The sequence below is a fragment of the Salvia miltiorrhiza genome, chromosome 1 (assembly GCF_028751815.1).
Source record: "Salvia miltiorrhiza cultivar Shanhuang (shh) chromosome 1, IMPLAD_Smil_shh, whole genome shotgun sequence".
NCBI lineage: Eukaryota > Viridiplantae > Streptophyta > Magnoliopsida > Lamiales > Lamiaceae > Salvia > Salvia miltiorrhiza.
In genome coordinates, this window is record NC_080387.1 from 25,856,307 (window position 1) to 25,875,362 (window position 19,056).

General features: G+C 34.2%; 1 protein-coding gene across 4 annotated transcripts; it reads left to right on the plus strand.

The window, feature by feature from the left end:
• Nucleotides 1–3,205: 3,205 nt before the first annotated feature.
• On the plus strand, nt 3,206–9,293 carry LOC131016822 (GDP-mannose transporter GONST1). 4 transcript variants are annotated; one of them, XM_057945587.1, is made up of 11 exons: nt 3,298–3,476; nt 4,678–4,826; nt 5,219–5,289; nt 5,386–5,617; nt 5,752–5,891; nt 6,773–6,902; nt 7,258–7,356; nt 7,957–8,111; nt 8,321–8,437; nt 8,851–8,948; nt 9,052–9,293. In XM_057945587.1, the coding sequence occupies exons 4-11, from the start codon at nt 5,396–5,398 to the stop codon at nt 9,093–9,095; spliced, it is 1,005 nt and encodes a 334-aa protein (XP_057801570.1). In that variant the 5' UTR covers nt 3,298–3,476; nt 4,678–4,826; nt 5,219–5,289; nt 5,386–5,395; the 3' UTR covers nt 9,096–9,293. The 4 variants fall into 4 exon arrangements, with proteins under 4 accessions (XP_057801563.1, XP_057801570.1, XP_057801585.1 ...); XM_057945580.1 differs by lacking the exon at nt 5,219–5,289 and having other exon boundaries at nt 3,206–3,476; XM_057945602.1 differs by lacking the exons at nt 3,298–3,476; nt 4,678–4,826; nt 5,219–5,289 and having other exon boundaries at nt 5,599–5,617; nt 5,752–5,835.
• Nucleotides 9,294–19,056: the final 9,763 nt, after the last annotated feature.

The following is a 19,056-nucleotide window of genomic DNA, read 5'->3' on the forward strand; positions in this document are numbered from 1 at the left end:
TTTGTTTTTCCATTGTTGAGGTAAATATCTTTGACTGGAATTAGGTGTTTCCCTGCATTTCGTGTGATTTGTAACATTAGTTGACCTTCTAAAGGAACAAAAGTTGGTACTATTCCAATGCTATTAAATTAAATGTTGGTTGTTGAAGTGGATGCCTACCAAATTTGTAATTGATGTGATGAGTTCCATTTAGAGTGGAACTATTGAATTTTGTTTTTCATTTAATTTGAGATTTTATAAAATGGATTCTGGCGATTTGAAACTTGAAAGATCTAAACGGCCACGTCAACTTTTGTCTGAAATCGATAATTCTTATATTTCAAGCCTTGAATATAAGTAGAATCCACCCTTCAATCTCAAATCGATGGTTAACCTATTTTTCAGGTTTTGAATTGTTAAAAGTCATTTTTTTTCTATTTTCTTTTTCTATAATTACCTACATCTCTCGAAGATTAATTTGCCATTATACGTAGAAAAAGTAGTTTAAAGCTCAAAATGATTGACAGAATTAAAGTGTGTGTGTGTGTGTGTGTGTTAAGGTGGTGGGAAAACTGTTATTGCGTCACTGAGATAGTTTATTCTTATTATTCATCACAAAAATTCGTTATTCTCCTAATCTCCTCGTTTTAAAAAACACTAGATAATCAACGTATATTCTACTTAATTGTTGTCGGAGATGTCGTAGCCATTTCAGCTTCCCCGACGCTAGCAATCATCCAATTTCTCCCTCGATTCGACGATGCCAAGGCGACACCGTCGTCGGCGAGAAGAGGCGGTTGCAGCAACAGGCGGTTTGCTGAAGTTTTTGCTTATTTACTGTTAATGTTATTAAATTCACAACAACTTGATAAATTTATAACTAAATCACTAATGTTGGTCGTGAATTTGAGTTTTAAAACTCGAGTTCACAACTAGTTGTATTTGTTGTTAATTCGAGTTTTAAAGCTAAAATTCACAACTCCAATATATATAGATTGATTGCAATCCTTGCAAAAATCATCAGTGTGTTGGTAATTTCAATAAAGTAAAAGTAAGTCGAAAAAATATTTTTTGTTTGAATTAAGAGTTTGTGATGTTTGTATTATTAATGTTCTTATTTACAATTAATTTTAAAATAGCAATGAATTCACAGCTAGTTGTGACTTTGAATTTTAAAACTATAATTCACAACACAAATAGATTGGACGTGAACTTAAATTTTAAAGCTATAATTCACAATTAGGAATAATTTGATTGTGATTTCGAGTTTTAAAATTATAATTGACAACTCAAACTAGTTTTAACTGTGAATTCGAATTTTAAAGCTATAAGTCCCAATTCAGAATAGTCTTAATTGTGAATTCAAGTTCTAACTCGAAGTCACAACTCGAAATAGTCTTAGTTGTGAATTCGAGGTTTAGAGCTAGAATTCACAACTAAAGTATTGATTGTGAATTGGAGTTCAAAAACTAAAATTCACAATTAAAAAATTAGTGGTTAAAAAAATTATCTTAAGAATAAAATGGTAAGTGTAATTAAATTTTTTATTTTAATGAATAATTTCTAACTTTACTATTTTAGTTTATATGTTTTTTAAGTACTCATATTTTTTTTTTCTTATAGATGACACTATCATGTCACCTATGAACATATTAATGTCAGCAATATTTTCATCATTTCATGATTGAGGATATCTCCCAAATATTCGCAGAAGAGAATTTGTATTGATCTTTTGATATTTAAGGATATAAATGATTATCGCATTAATTTTATATTTCTTTTGTCCCATCTTTAGGTTGTGTTCAATTTGATTGATAAATTTATAATAGAAAAATGAGAGGTAACAAAAATTTAGGCTTTTAAATGTGTATTTTTTTTTCCTCATTTTCTACAAAAGAGAATTTCACCAATTTTTGTTCATTCTTTTCATTTTAACGAGGAATAATATTATCCCTCAATTTTTTGTATGAAAATATTATCCCTCCTTTAAGTGAAAAAAAATGAATGAAAATTGGTGAAATTCTTTTTTGTAGAAAATAAGGGAAAAGAAAGGAGTCATTTAAACGCATAAATTTTTGTTATCCTTCATTTTCTCTTTATAAATTTTGATAACTTTATTAATCAAAGAGAATACACCCTTATAATCTATTTTGTTTTTCAATATATAGAAAATATAATTAACATTATTTGGAAAGTTTAAATTATATATAATTGTTCAATTTTACCCTTATTTACTATTTCATATAATATTTTGATATTTTCAAAAAACATCTAAAATTTAAGCTTGAATTTCTGCTGTTCTGCATTGTATTTAATTATGAGTCAAATTTACCTTTGTAATTATGAATTTTTACAAATTTTTTAAAATTATTATTATCCAAATAAAGTAAAGCACACTTACACTTTAGCTCTCTAGATGACTCAAACCTTCTACTTATTAATTAGAGAAAAATTATCTTATCACTACGCTTCATTGTCTATAAATTTTAAATAAGATAATTTTAGTCAAAAAAAAAAATGCAAGTTAAATTTAGATTATAAACTATATTTTGGGATATTTCGGAAAAGAATAGAGTACATAAAAATAACGTTAGTTTGAAAGATACCACAAGAAATCATTATTCCCTAGTTTCTTTTCTTTTCTTTTTTGTGAGATTTACTTCCCTAGGTTTTTTTTGGCAATGACTTCTTCCCTAGTTTTTTTACACACGTAGACTTCAATTGTGCCAAAACGTTGTTGCCAAATTCAACTACTCAATCTTTCTCGAGTAATTACATGATTGATTGACTGAATACATCACAAATTGCAACTAGAAATATTGAGAATAATTGACAAATAAATCAATACACTCATTAAAGCAACTGGAAATCAAATACAAGTATACAACAGCCGCACGCATCTTGATTTAGATGCTTTCCATGTGAATCGAATTTTAATCCCCATTGAAGTAATCCCTAATTTAGAATAAATTAATTAATTTAATAATTTTGAAATATCTTCATGGAGTGCTATAACATTTATAGTTGTTCATTGTCTCAGTCAAGACAAGTTCATTCATATCAACAATTGTAGCAAGAAAACAATTAATGCATAAATTTTGGGGATGGCGGTAATAATTTAACCATTTCCATTAAATTGTGGGCGACATCATCAACATAATAATTGAATATTTAGGTTATTTATTTTGCCCAAATTAACATTTTTTTTTCAAATTAGTTATGTGGGTTTTCTCGAGGAAAAGCAGCTCCCGATTCCCGCAAACTTGAAGCAACAAAATGTACTTTTTTTTTATACCAGTTTCCCTAATATTCAAAAAGTGCTAGAAAAAGTATAGACTCAGAAAGGTTCTCACTCGTTTGTGCGCCTTTGACTCTTCATCTCTCTCTCTCACATATATATACTCAAGTTGAGCCTTCTCTTGGCATAAATAGCAGCTGAGCAGAAGTAGATTCAATCTCTCGATCACACGGAGAAAAAAAATACTACAAGTTCTTGGGTGAGTTTAAATAATTTAATCGCGGCAATATTTGTTTTCATTTTTGAACGTGAAGTGCGATGGAATTTGTAGTTTTTTCTTAATTGGGATTTGCCTGGGAGGGTTGAATTCAAGATGGGCATCCTAGATTCTCTGTGTAGTTTGATTATTGTTCAGATTTTTTTTCATTAGCTGATTTGAAGTCCACTACGTTCCGTATGTTTCATGGGTATATTGTGAATGAAGTTGGTCTTGGTGATATCTGATGTGAAAAAGACTAGTCCTTTTGAATTCTTAGCAATTTTCTATTTCGTTATTTTTATTTTCTAAATTTAACTGAGCTGCCAAGAGAGATATTGGTTCATTTGTGGGTTGAAGGTCAGTTTGTTTTCATACATTTTAGTGTCACCATATGACATTGTGGAGTTATTCGATTTGCTTATTGCACAATGGCATGGAAATTTAAATTTTGAAGGCCTTCTTTCTTTTGATGAGCAATTGTTGGGGTTTTCATGCTTGTGACCTGAATTTGTGGAGAAATCCTCTTTGTGTTTTCAGCTTGAAGAGGTGAATTATTGTTCACCAAAAGTAACTTACTATTGTCCCCTTGACAATAATATGTCCTTAAGTAAAATGGAAAAAAAGAAAAACTGGTATGTAATGGTCAGCTGATATCTGATAATTTGTATATGGGTAGACTCTTGCTTTAGCATCAATGAATCATGTTACTCACCTATGTATGCAACAGTGTGGTTATCTGTGTCTGCTGCCTGAGGGAAGCGACCTAGGTTATTTCCTGCTGTTGTTGCTGATATGAGTTGTTCATTAACTGACATACCGCACAGTTTTTGTTGGAAAATGATGTCCAATATTTCCTCAAAACATTTTGTCCTTATACTTGCGCAAAATCCTTACAAAATCTTATGCACAATCATTGTTGTAAATCAATATGTTGGACCCATCCTGATAAAAGATTTTTGTTTGACTTTCTCATTTGTGGAAACCATTCAACTCACTCCAATTTGCTTCCCAATTATTCTACTTGTGGTTTAATGAGAATATTGTATGGAATTATTAGTTTGGTTATGAATCTTATGATGCTTCATGCTTCCTTGGTGAAAGTATTATAGTGTTCTTTCTCTGTGGCTCCAGTCAACCTCTAATGTTATGATTTACAATGATCTCTGGGACGATCGATGCTATCTAATTTTCCTTTATGTAGAAAATTATCAAAAGGTGCTTCTGTGGATCCACCCGATTGTTCTCTTGGAGAGATCTGACTGTGGGTATCAGATAAATATTTTACAAGTGCTGAAATAAGCCTAAAGCTCATCGAGTGCTTTGCCCCGTGGAGGGAGTAGTAGCCAGCTGGTATGCTTTCCTACTAGTAACCGCAAGTCCTTTATTTTGCAGCCTTTCACTTGTATTTTTCAGGCAATTATCTACACTGCACTCACTACACCTAACATGTAGTTTTTTGCTCCCCTTCTCAGTGGACTTTATTTTAGCATTCATAAATGCCAATTGAATTTAAACACTCTTGACCATGTATAAAGCTCTGCATTTGTAATAGGTATTCTCTTCTTAAAGATATGTATTTGCTAGAAATCATGAAAACCTCCTCTTTTACTGAATATTTGATCAGTTGTTCTCATTTTCAATTCTGTGAAGTCACTTCAAATCCTGTTCAAGCATAATCTTTATTTGAAGAACATTAAATCTTATTTTACTGGGTGCTCACTTTTGGGGCAAACAATTTTCAGTTAATCTTCTTTACTCCTATAGAAGAAAGACAATACATTTCAGAGCTTTTCACTATTTGAAGTAAGAACAAGTATGTTCAGCAGTTCAGACACTTTTTTTCATTGATTTCACTGATTTCATTCCTCATAACAACAGTAGTAGTTGAAATTGTGCTGCTTATTTTCAGATCTTTTGGGATGAAGACTCATAGTTCTAATGAGGAGATTGATATGGAGAGCCGGAGGTTAGTAAAGGACAAAGAACGACCTGTACGAAGTAAAAGAGTGATCACAATACATAATCAGGCCCTGTTATCTGGTTTTGCATACTGTATCTCATCCTGCAGCATGATACTGGTTAACAAGTATGTCCTCTCCAGCTATGACTTTAATGCTGGAATATCTTTGATGCTCTACCAGGTTATCTCCTATATAAAACCTTAATTTTCTAACCCAAGTTAAATTTTAGCTATAAGTATCGTACAGTGACTTAATTCAGCTAATTGAAGACATTATTTTCCTGTGCTAATAATAAATTTCATCAATGCTTGCAGAATCTTGTCTCTGTAGTCATTGTTTCTATCTTGAGTCTCCTTGGTGTAGTTACGACTGAGCCACTTACCTGGAGATTAATCAAGGTCTGGTTGCCAGTCAATGTTATTTTTGTGGGGATGCTAGTCACAAGTATGTTTAGGTACTTTTTTTCCATATGTTATTTTGCTTTATGTAAATATGTAGTTGCTTTGAGGTTATATAGTTCTCATTAATTCTCCCTTGCCTTCTAATGTTTTAGTACTGCTAATCGGCGTAAACCTTGTTGGAATTTATACTATATACTATAGCCTCTAATATTAGTCAGTGGACCACCTTGACGTCTATTGCCTCCTCATTATTCATAGCATGCTGGTTTGTTACTTTCCCACACAGTTCCACTTTTTCCCAGTAATTCAACTGCTATCTTGAGCATAGAAGACCAGGATTTCCTTTCAGTTCCACTTTTTCCCAGTATTTCAACTGCTACCTTGAGCATAGAAGACCAGGATTTCCTTTCAATACTGAACTTACTAAGCGGATCTCTGGATGCTCTTTTTCATGAGGGTCTCTCTTTCTTTCTAATCTGTAAAATGCCCTGGACACCAAAATGGAAAAATAAAGAAAAAAACCAAAAGGTCTAGTGGCAGAGTGGTTAATGCTTGAGGCCAAAGGTCTCAGGTTCGGGTCCACCGTCACACGATCTTTAAATTTATTTGTTTATTGACCCAAAAAAGAAAAAAGAAAATAAGAGTTTGTGGAAGGCTTTGTTACTCATGTCACTTGATTAATATGTTGCAGAAGAAAATTCATGAAGTTAGATAGAATATTTTTATGTGAAAATTCTCCTCGTGCAAAAACTCCCATTTGGATTTTAGATTCACTTTGTTGAATCAAATATTACCTCAATTTTGCAAACATCACTGCAAGAGTGCCAACAATAAATGTCCTATTCATCATTGCTAGTCCTTCATACAAATTTTCCCAACTTGTTCCTTGAATTTGTCTAACATAGATTCTTTTTTTTTTTTTTTTTTTTTGCAGTCTACGATACATAAACGTTGCCATGGTCACAGTTCTGAAGAATGTAACCAATGTGATAACTGCTGTAGGTGAAATGTATATGTTCAACAAGCAACATGACAACAGAGTTTGGGCATCTCTTTTTATAATGGTATGCCATGTGGAAAAGATATTAATAGATGATAGATCACTTAACTGCAAGTATTCCATTGAGTATGTGTAGATTACTCCCCATTTCATGTGGAAGTTTGCTAGGGCCTACAATGCTAAGAATTTGGTTATCTACATCTTGTTGCAACTGAATTTTTGAAGGGCCATATCTTCCATCACCTGCCATATGGTCTTATAATCAGATTGTTGGAACTCAGATATTTGCCCTTTTTTACCTATCTTGAATGTCTGGAGATATAACCAAGAGACAATGTCCACCAACTTAAGTCATTTGCATAGGGTTAAACTTGTGATGGGTTGAATCATCTGTAAAGTTATTCATTCATGGTATGCAGATAATCTCAGCAATATCAGGAGGAATCACGGATCTCTCATTTAATGCTATTGGATACACATGGCAGTTTATCAACTGTTTCTTGACAGCATCATACTCTGTAAGTTGCTTGATTAAAGTCAATTCATGATGAGTGATGATAATGCTCCTTAGCTATGAAATGCTCGCTCTAGTATATTCTTGCAGTGACCCGTCTTTGTTGCATGATTGACACGTTAAGATTTCTTGATCTTGTTTGGTTGAGACCCAAGCTTGTTTCTTGCATATTGGATTGTGGGGTTTTAAATGGATTGTCATCATAACAGGAATCAAAATTATGCTCGTAATAATATCTATGTTGTTCATTACAGCTTTTATGTATCACCATCACAGATTATATTCTGTTAAGTAGGTAAACTTGCCTATTCTAGTCTAAGTAAGAGTAATTAGGTAGGGTAAATGTGTGTCCTTGATTAGTGGAATAAAAGATAGGCATCGGCAGTTATTCTTGCATCTTCGATATTCATATGTGTGTGTGTGTGTGTGTGTGGGTGGGTGTGGTGTGTGTGTGTGGGTGTGTTCTTATTCTGAATGTTCTTCAAAACTTAAGCTTGACTACCAAACAGATAATGCTGTTATTTCTTGGATATTTGGCATCTTGGATTGTAATAGCATCTTCTGCTTATAACCTATGGTTGCTGATTATGTTCTTGCGGCGCAGTTAACGTTGCGGCGGGTCATGGATACTGCAAAGCAAGTCACTAAATCTGGAGAGTTGAACGAGTTCTCAATGGTCTTGCTAAACAATACCCTCTCCTTGCCTTTGGGACTTTTGCTCATTTTTGTTTTCAATGAGGTCGATTATCTTTCACAAACGTGAGTAACAATTTCTGGTATATTATCTTAATTCAAGCAACTAATGATTTGTTTTATGAGCAGAGCATCTGTTATTAATTGATCGGTGCATGCATTTATAGAACTTGTAAATTTATAGGTCAAAATGTGTGAAGTGAGGTAATGGAAAAACAAAGTTGTTCATCTATGCCTACCTTGTTTTATTTGGTTTCTTTTGTCGGCAATTGCAGACCACTATTGAGACTACCCACGTTCTGGGTGGTGATGACTTTTAGTGGATTCCTGGGTTTGGCGATCAGCTTCACGTCCATGTGGTTTCTCCATCAGACAGGGGCTACTACGTACAGGTAATTTCGTGAAGCTTTCCATTTCTCGGCCTTGTGTAGAAGAAGTACTGTCTTGGATATTCTTTCCTGGATAGTGAATGATGTAGAACACGATGCTCAAAAAGCAGAATTGCCTTGCCTTCGTATACACAATTCCCATGAATATAGCCAAACAGATCCGTGTACATATTTGAAAACCAGTTATGTAGAGTTTGCTAGACGAGTAGTGCACGAGAGTGTGGTGCATCCTTATATCCTTGCTAGACTTTCTGTCACTAGTCCACTAGACTAGACTGTAACTATCTTAACCTTGTGTTCTAACTGTTTCTTTGATAGACCAGCGTAATTGTTTTTGCACATCCTAATTAAGCCACCCAGTTTTCTCTGCGTTTTGTTGGTGTAGTCTTGTTGCTAACCCATTTAACGTCATACAGCCTCGTCGGGTCATTGAACAAGATACCCCTTTCTATTGCTGGAATCTTCCTCTTCAAAGTCCCAACAAGTTTGGAGAACTCCGCAAGCATTTTCTTTGGTAAGTTTTTATCGATCAATCGTGTTGGACTTTAACAGTAAGCTCTTTAGCTTAAGTAGGGTTCAGTTTCATTAAGCCAGCTGAGGTGATCTCTTTATTGCAGGGTTGTTGGCTGGAGTGCTTTTTGCAAGAGCCAAAATGCGTTGAGTGTATAAATCTCATTTTTCAAGGATCACATTCTTGCATCTGATCCTTTTTGTGAGGATGAGAGATTTGTAATCTTGGTCAGATAGTTGTAACAATTTTTCAAAAGATGGGAAAAAGAAAAGAAAAGAAAAACAAAAAAGGCTATGTAAAAGCTTTTTTTATATGGCCAAATCATTCTAAAATTCAAGCATTTGTTCATCTTTTGGGAGTTGTACCTCTGGAGCACAGTAAGAATTTAAAACTGGGTACAACTGTGAAGGGAGTCCAACAATCATCAATGACTACAATTTATAATACTAACTCACATCAATAACTGGCTATTCAGAGATTTGCAGAGGAAATACATAATTGGGGTACATGCATGGAGACATATACACCTCCATTTACACCCGCACTACTTGCATATTTAAATGTATATGCAGAGTCCAGTACTAGATACATAGTGGTTATGTACTAAAATAATTTGAAAACTTTGCTCTTAGAGCTATATTTATTGCACTTGCCAAAATAATCATGTCACAAGGATTTTGTAAAAATAACATGTGCACATCAAACTTTTCACAGATTAATATATAACCCCACTGTGCATAATATTATTGTCATTTTTATCATTTTGGGGGCATAATATTATTATCACTTTTATTTATTTATTTATAGCAGTAGGATCTACATACTTCACTCATAACAATAGTGAAACTCAAACTTCACTCATAAAAATATCCACTATTATCCACCACTTTCTTAAAATCCGTGTCATCTACAAAGTGGTAATGATATTATAGATGGAGGGAGTATATAAATACTTGCTCATATATTTTGCGCATATAACTTCTCAAGTCATTCTTCTCATAATCTCACAATCTTTGTCTTTCTCTTTCTATTGGTTTGAGAAGTAGGTCTCCTTCATTAAACACGTATCCGTCGACACGCTCGACGGTTCACGATCACTATGTATATATAAACCCTTACTGACATTTTGTCCAACATAGGGTCGATATTGTTCTATTTATAAGGGGGCATAATATTTTCTCTTCTCATATATATAAAAAAATATAGGGCAAACCAATAACTTAAAAAATAAATAATACTTTCTTTGCAAGATTAATTAAATAAACACTTTGAAAGTTTACGCGCATGTTATTTTAGTTTAGAAAGCACATGTCTCGACTTCTTAACGACGAGTAACATACTTTTGCTAATTCACTTCTCGTCCCCACTCGTCCCTTCATGATAGTCGGGTTTGAAATAATAAGTGCGGGGGAAAATATATAATCAATTAATGCATTCAATCCTTATAAACATTTAACTAAGTCTTCTTATGCTCTAGGCATTTGCATCCTTTGTACTAAGTCCTTTGACTAAGCCCAACTAAATTAAGGAACCTCTTCTATAAACTTTTCCTATATGGAAAGTTTAGCTCAATCATAAATCTACCGCCAAGGTAGATCGCTCAAGCAAAATAATCAACTTTATTCATATAGGTCCCTGAGTGAGTACGTATTGGTGTATGGAGAGGGGGAGAGAATACAACAGTTATAGTTTTACTTGCTTGCGAGTTCATCAATAGATTTCTTTGACCATCAGTTGATTGTTGAGTAGTGAAGATGAGTCTTGAAATATGTGTGAAATGTGGTGGTCTTGTTTACTCGTGTAATTTAGAAAAATTGTCTTTCTTAATAATTTTGAGCATATTTCAAGTTAATGCACATCAACTGATGAGGTCAATTGATTTAGTTGTATGTAGAGTGATGATAGTTCAATAATATGTAATTGTAAAGACTAAAAGCTTTACACATAGAATTTTAAAGTAGTTCGAACCGATCCACGGGTTCACTAAGTTCATGACTTTAAACACTCGACTTTCAAATTGTGAACACTTTGCAGCTTACTAGTTATCCACTTCACTAACTTATCCTAACATCTTAGGAAAGTAGATGAAGAAGATAATTTTTCAACTAGGAGTAGTCTATTATAATAAAGAATAAAATCAAATATTCAAACTACTTTGTTTCTAGGGAATCTGACTCTAACAATGGAAAACTCCTAGAAACTTAAGAGAAATATAGTTGAGATTCTAGAAAAAATTTCTTGAATCTTCTTTGCATATTTGGTTTCTATTCAGGGTTACTACTGGTTGCTTGACTTCTTCTATTGGAGACAATCTTGTATTGTATCGTCTTTTGATATGCAATCACCATTGTTTCAGGTGAGTCCTCGGGTATTTGTAGCTTCAACATTCGAATAGATACATTGAAGAGATATTTTCAGATCTTTAAGCTTGACGTGATTGGTTTCTTCTCGTTGGACTCATTTCTGGTAGCTTTCTGAAATTTCGTATACAGACTTCTTAAAAGGTTATACTTTTCTTTTCATGTCAACTGGTAGTTGTGCCTCGTCTGTCTTCAACTGATATTCTTGTAGACATTGACTTGTTCAACTTGATCCTCTAATTTCGTCTGTCAGTAGTCATGAGACAGACTCTAAAGCTTTGCGTCATTTGCTGATCCTTTATGTTGTCTTCAGTTGAGCATTTCATTTATCAGTCGATCGTTGATCAGATGACTTCTTCACTTCATGCACATTCAGCATATATTTTCTGTTGAATCTTCCGTTGCAACCTAAAAATAAAATAAGCCCACTCCCTAACATTTGAGTTGCGTTCTACAAGGTTACAATAGATGGCCATCATCAGGGTTTTGGTACCATTGTTGGTAATCATCAAAACCTATAATTTTCTCAACAATCTCCCCCTTTTGATGATGTCAAAACTACTGTATAAGGCTAACAACATTAAGCCTGCAATAGAACAAACTATGTAAGAAAAACAACTAAATAAGGTTCAAAAGACATTATGCAGATTTTAACTTCCCCCTTAGTTTATGTTTTCTATGAGAAAATAATTTAGCTCAGACACTTAGAAGTGGTTAGTGCAAAAATAAGAGAAGTGAAGATCTAGTCAAGTTCTAGAAAGAGAAATTATCATCAGATTGCTCTAGATAAGACATCAGTAATAGAAGTAGAATAAAACATATAAGAGTACTCTAGGCATGTACTCAGCAAACGTAAAACAAGATTAGGTAGCTGATTTCTTTATTCCATCTGCGCATACAACTCTTGACACCTCTTCTCATGTTCAACTTTTGTTGGTTAATTATACTTCAGGAAGTATCTTTTGAGGCTTGAAGTTATTTAAGAGGCAAATTAAAATATGGCCTTGCATTCTGCTTCTTGTTCAATGGTCGTGCGATCAACCTATCTCCATTCTTTGGAGGTTCATAGATGACCTTAACAAGAGCAGTGATTGTGACTATGGAGTAGTCTTCATTCATCCAAAAAAAGTGGAAGAAACTGTCGCAGCCCGAAATCCCGACGCTGGTAATAGCGGGGTACGAGTATCGATACGACTATTTTTAAAGAATAAAAGATAAGAAGAACTAGATTGAACGTCATGCGGAAGCTCGCATCAAAGCATGCTAAGGAAAATTATCATAAATGAACCCAAGGGTAAAAACGTCAACATCGTCATAACTTTTTAATTATCAGGAATTTCACGAACAAAAACAAAGCGGGTATAGCTCATTTTTCATAAGGAAGCATAAAATGCAGAGTATCGCAGCAAAAGGCGAACCGATTATATGTATGAAGACACATAACCGTGAGTGTATTGCTTGATTTCAAAAGAAAACTAATTATCTCACACATCAAGACTCTATTATCATAAAGGCAAAATAGAAATTCAAAATACATCGATTTGAAACTCTCCCCCACCAGCACCAGACCAATCTCGCTCCCTGCTTAGCCTGCACATTTAGAAATATATGCAGGGCGTGAGTACATAATACTCAGTGGGTAAAAGCCGAAAAAACAAGAAAAATGCTCTTAGAGCTATAGGTTTGAAGCTTGCCACATCTCAGCAATACACAGAAATAAAGTTAGCGTAAATGAATCTGTGCATGCAGTTTTCATAATCATGATATCATAAGTAAACGACTGCAGTCAAAGATCTTAACATGTATGTACCACATCTACAACTCATCATCATCAAAGGTACTGAGAAGTAGGCCTCCCTCTCAAGTACCGTGACCGGCCGACCCGAAGACGGCTCGCAGTCACCTCTGTGCACAAAATCCCGCTTGTGGCAAGACCGAATTCGTCTCATCAGTAGAGGGTAACACACAAGCTCAACATCAAAAATTGGCAAGTCAAACAGTTCTCAAATATCATTTATCTCAAAGCATTTGATCAACTCATTATATCATCAAAATCATTTTAGAAAGCTCGGATAATATTTTTTATACTCAAAATATTGCCCACCTGAAGTCCTTCGCTAATCCTGGAAAGAAATCAGGCAACTTACTTCTTCGTCTCGCTCGAGCCTTCATATGTCATCATCACATCGTCATCGTCATCGAAGGTTCATGTGATAAAACAAACCTTAGTCAGAAACTCAATTTCTAAATCCAATCTCATCTTAACTATAACTTCTCACTCAACGTTTATTTACCCATTAAAACTCAATCCCTAGGTATACTCGGCTTCTAAGGATTCACACGTCCTATTATCGACTTAACTCTCAACTTGGCTCAAACTCATAGCAATCAAGCATATAAACAAGTATAAACACTTAAGCATATGAAAAATACACATAGACAAGTTAAAAATAAACTTCACTCTGCACTGACTCAACTTTAAAACCTCACCAGACTCTGTACTGAACTCCCCTAGAGTCGTAACTTATACCAAACGAAACCGCTTTGAGTCTAGTTTCATTTAAAAAAAAGTAGGATAAAAAACTCCAAGTATTTTAGGAGATATGACTGTTTTACTACAGTCTACCATATTCAGCAGTTTTTAGCAACCGAAAAGTTTGATTTTTGAAAAATAGTAAACGTTGTCAAAAAGGTCTGAAATTTGGTGGGTACTTATCTAAGACTCTCAGATCTCAACCATAAAAATTTGGGCTCCATAAAGCTAAGTAAAGATACTGGAAAAGGTGATCTTATTGGCTACTCACCGAACAATTCGGCAGAACGTAGCAGTTTTGGTTTTACATTTTATTAAAATAGTAAACGAAGTTCAAATGACTTAAAAGTTTACTGGTGTGCTCAAAACTCTCAAATATACTTACCATAAAATTTTCATGGTGTTTGGGTATCAAAAACCCCTCGAAAACAGTAGGTCAGTGCGTCATGAAAAACGACTCCGAAACATACACACAAGCAAACATGCTCAACTCAACATTTCTTCAAAGCAAACTCATCAAAACTCATTTTAAGCACTTATAGCACTCAAAAACATTCAAGTACAACATAATACTCATAATACTCAATCTCGACTCTTTTCTTTCATCATAAACTCAAATCTCATGGAAAACGTTTCAACGAACGCATCAACAAATTCTCTTTTCATTTTCATGCTCGAAATTACTCAAATACTCAAACGTGATCTTTTACACCATATAACTCATTATACACATATTTATTCTCTTTTTATCATGTAAACTAAACTCTAGTGAAAACTCATGTATCAACATAAATCTCTTAATAAAACATGACAAAAGTTCACATAATGGTCATAGAGCAATTAGACCTCATTTTACCAAGCATCAACCTCACATCATTTAAGAACTCAAAAACTCATATAAACTAAACTAAGTCAAAATTTTACTTAGCCAATAAAAGACTTAATCAAACATAAAAAGACACTACTATCATGCTCAAACACATATATCCTAAACCAAAATCACTTAAATAACACATAGGCAAAAGTCCTAATTTTTATTAAACTAAACTCTTGGAAATCTTATAGACACATATGAATCTTTAACCCATTCATAGATCTATCATTCTTAACCAATTTATCTCACATATAAACCATCAATTACAAATTAGAGCATAGATACACATATCCCTAATTTTATTAAACTAACTCATATCAAAATCATCAATTGACCTCATATACTCAAATTACTCCATCAATCATCATCATATACATCTCATGGACTCATCTTCATCATCAATTTATCATTTTAATCATTGACTCAAAAGTTCCCATTTTTGGGTAAACTAAACTCCATCGAACTTTCACATCTCAGGGCACATATTTCACAACACACATCAATCATCAACAAACATCATATAAATCTCATTTTTCACCCCAAATCAAGAAAAGAAAAAGAAAATTTTTTGAAGGGGTGAAGACCCACTTTTTCGAAAATTTAGGAAAAAGGGAGGGGGTGATTTTCTTGCTTCAATCTTTCAAGAATACTCACATACAACATCATTCAAGCAAGATTTATGGAATACAAGGTCACTTACCCAAGTTTCTTACCAAGTTTCTTACCAAGATTCACACTTTCTCACTCTAGCTTTGAAGCTCTTCTTCAAGGATTCTCTTGAATATAAGTAGCTAGAATGTGTTTATGGAAGATTTAAGAGTGGATTGAGGTGTTTGGTAATATTTTTGGAAGCTCCGAAGGTCTTCTTCAATGGAGGAAAATGGAGGAAAGTGAGAGAAAGAGGGAGGAGGTGTTGGTCGAAAATGGTGAGTGAGGGAGAGAGAAAATATTTTGTGAGATATGAATTGATCTTGCTAATCTTTGGGGAGATTTGAAGATCTTATGAAATATTGGGCATTTAATGCCTTGATCTCTCTCTCTCTAATCTCTACACTCTCTCTAATCTCTACACTTGGCAATTTGTGGTATTTAGTCACATGGTAGGGAAATTAAAATAATAGTGTGAGAAGGGTGATTAAATATTAATCACAATAATTATGGAAATATTACTCATTAATAAAATACCATAACATAATTATTCATGTGACCAAAATAAAATAATTATAGCACTAATATTAGTGCACTCACTCAATTATAATATTCCCCTTCGTAGGAAAAATCATTTAAAAATAATTGTGCTTGGAAAAATTTTCATAAACCGGCATCATTCGATTTCTCAGTAAAAATAAACCGCACTTGCTTTAGAAACTTAATCAAAATTCCAAATGCTAAAGTCTCAAATAAAATCATAACAACTTGGTCATAATGACACACGTCACCAAAATCACATAATCAATCAGTCACGTAAATTCACATAATATCACGTCAAAGCAGTCGGCAGACACAAACAAACTAGGCGTCTCTCAGACCGACTCTTTTCATCAAGGTTCTCACTCTTTCTTCCTCGACTCTATGTCAAACTCATTATTCTTATTTTCTTAATAGGTCAGTAAATCTCTGACAACTCGGTATCTGGTAATTCTATTCCCTGATTCCGGGGAAGGAGGTGAAAGAAATGAACTATCCTCCAAAACCCTAGGGTAGTCAGAAATAAAATAAAATCTCAACTCAATTCAATCAGCATCTCTAGCTCAACTCATTTCTCGAATCTCATCACTCTAACTCTATCATCGATTTAGTCACTCGTATCTCTATTTAAAAGACAATCTGTCTTATCTGGTCATAAAAAAAGTAGTCTCGCATCTCGACATCTCAGTACTCTCAATAGTGTTAAGACACTATCTCACAACATAAGGAATAGTACGGGGTGTTACAGAAACATTCTTAGCAGTGTTTTCTTCGAATCCGTACTCATAGTACCACCAGTCGATGAATTCTTCCTTGAGCTCTTGTCAATTTTCATTAAAGAGATCAGGAACCCATTTATCAACATGTGGTCGCACTTTTGGAGGTAGATGAGTACTTTTCTTAGTAGTTCTCTTCATGAGACTTTTCAGCCGTAAATGTTTCACCTTCGCTCTTTGATTTACGTCAGTGATCATCTTTTTCTTTTCCCATGTAGCTTGGAAGTATTTTTCCCAACTAGCATTTCTTTCTTCAAATGATTCTTCTGCTATCCTCAACTTTTTTTCCCCATTGATCATCTATAACTTGATCTATTGAAGCTCCAATCATTTGAGCTTGGCTGAAGGTATCAGTGAATGGGTTTTCAAAAGGGCAATAACTTATGGATCTTCTTCTTAAAACGAAATCATCTTTCTTCTGACAGGGTACAGTAATGAGCGATTTTGATGTAATTGGTTTTGGATTCATTGGATCGATGACGAAGCCCGTCGTTGTAGACTCTATGCAAATAAATTTAGTTTCCTATATCCATAGCTAGGTTCAGTTAGCTGTAAGTACATATGGTCGATCCCATGAGGAGTTGATGTATTCTTCTTTCTTGTCACAATGTCAATATCGATCACTTTGAATTGCGCTTTGGTCAGAGCGTGGGAATAAATAACTGAAATAAAACAAAACAAAAATAAAAAATAAAAGCATTTGGTTTGGGAATAACTTCATTATGTACGGGCAAAGTCATCGCTCATAGATGTAAATGTATTTGTTGTGCTTGTGTGTCATTGATTATGAAATATTGATCAATGAGATGTGCCCCCATATGTCACGGTGTCATGAATACATACTCACCCAACCCTCATCTATGCCCTATGTATTGAGATGAATTGATGTGTTCCATATTATCTTATCTGGTCATAATCCCCACACAAATGGTAGTCTCATGGATATGCACAAACCGCATGATGCCTAGCATTCCCAAATAGCCAAACAGTGCCCAAATGCATACAACCACTCGTCTGCACCAGTCACACTATTCAGAGTGAGAGATCTATACACTTTGACCCGATTATTATTTTTAACCCGACCTTGCCCAAAACATTACCGACCGCTTAATATTTTAGGTTTTCCAGATTATATAGGATTCAAGCCTAATGTTTCGAGAATACACGCACACAACTACTTTGCCTAGATTAAACCTCACAATTTTACACGCGCATATTTAACTCGATTTTAGCCCAAACTAAGTAAAACAATTACCTAGACATAATTAAATTAAAGCACACAAAAAAATAAGAGAAAGCAACATACTTGGACTAAAATTGATGTTCAAAAATTAAAACAACCTTTGGACAACATCAACGCTGTCCAAAGTCAATAAAAAAATAACATAAAATAAAAAGGGTGCCCAAATGGCTTATTTCTTACTTGGCTAGACTCTCATCGAAAAATAAGGATACAAAACTAAGTGGTAAAAATGTGAGGAATGGTTATGGAATCTGTGTCCTCTAGCCGCAGGGGAGTGCGTCCTTATAGAGGTCGCAGTGGGTCTTAGGCCAGGTCCATGCAGACTGGGCGTAGCAGCTACGGTTTCTGGGCGCAACCAGGATTGCTGAGATTTTTTGCCTTGTATGATCAGCCCAATCAGATATGTATCCTCATATTTTGGCAAGTAATCGCTTCGAACCTCCTAGGTAAGTGAATATCTATTCTTCATTCCTTCTACTAACGGGGTGCGCTGCTTTGCCTAGGTTTATGCCCAAAGTCTGGCTTATGTCTTTGCCTAGGTTTTGCTTAAACTCTGTCTTATGTCTTTGCATTTGAACACGATTGAATCCCACACAATACTTGGTCTGGAAAAAAGATGCACGAGTGTTGTACCCATGAATGATCTCAAGTTCTTGTCTCTTTTGCGAAATGCAACCTATTATCCCTAGGATCTTGTCCACTTGTCATGTTGCCCAAAATGTATTCTCCCCAATGTGGTGAAAATCTTAAGGCGCGATTGAGGCGTTTCGCCTCGTCGAGGCGAGGCGGTAAGCTTCAAGGCGGTTTGAGGCGTAAGCCTCACATCGAACAAAAAAAAAATCATAATCATTTTACACAACAAATAACACCATTTAAAAATAAAAAAATATATAAATTATAGGTTTAAAAGTCTTAAAATAATTAAACTAAAAGCTGAAAATATATATAAAAAAAAATTCTCCAGTTTGTAAAATATTCAAAATTTTAATCATCCCAATCATCACGATCCTCATCTTCATCATTATTCTCATCCAAATTTGTTGGATATATCTCAAAATCATCATTCTCATCTTCAGGCTCATCCTCTTCCTCGCTCTCGTCCTCATTGATCAAATGCATGACTCACTTATTTTTTCC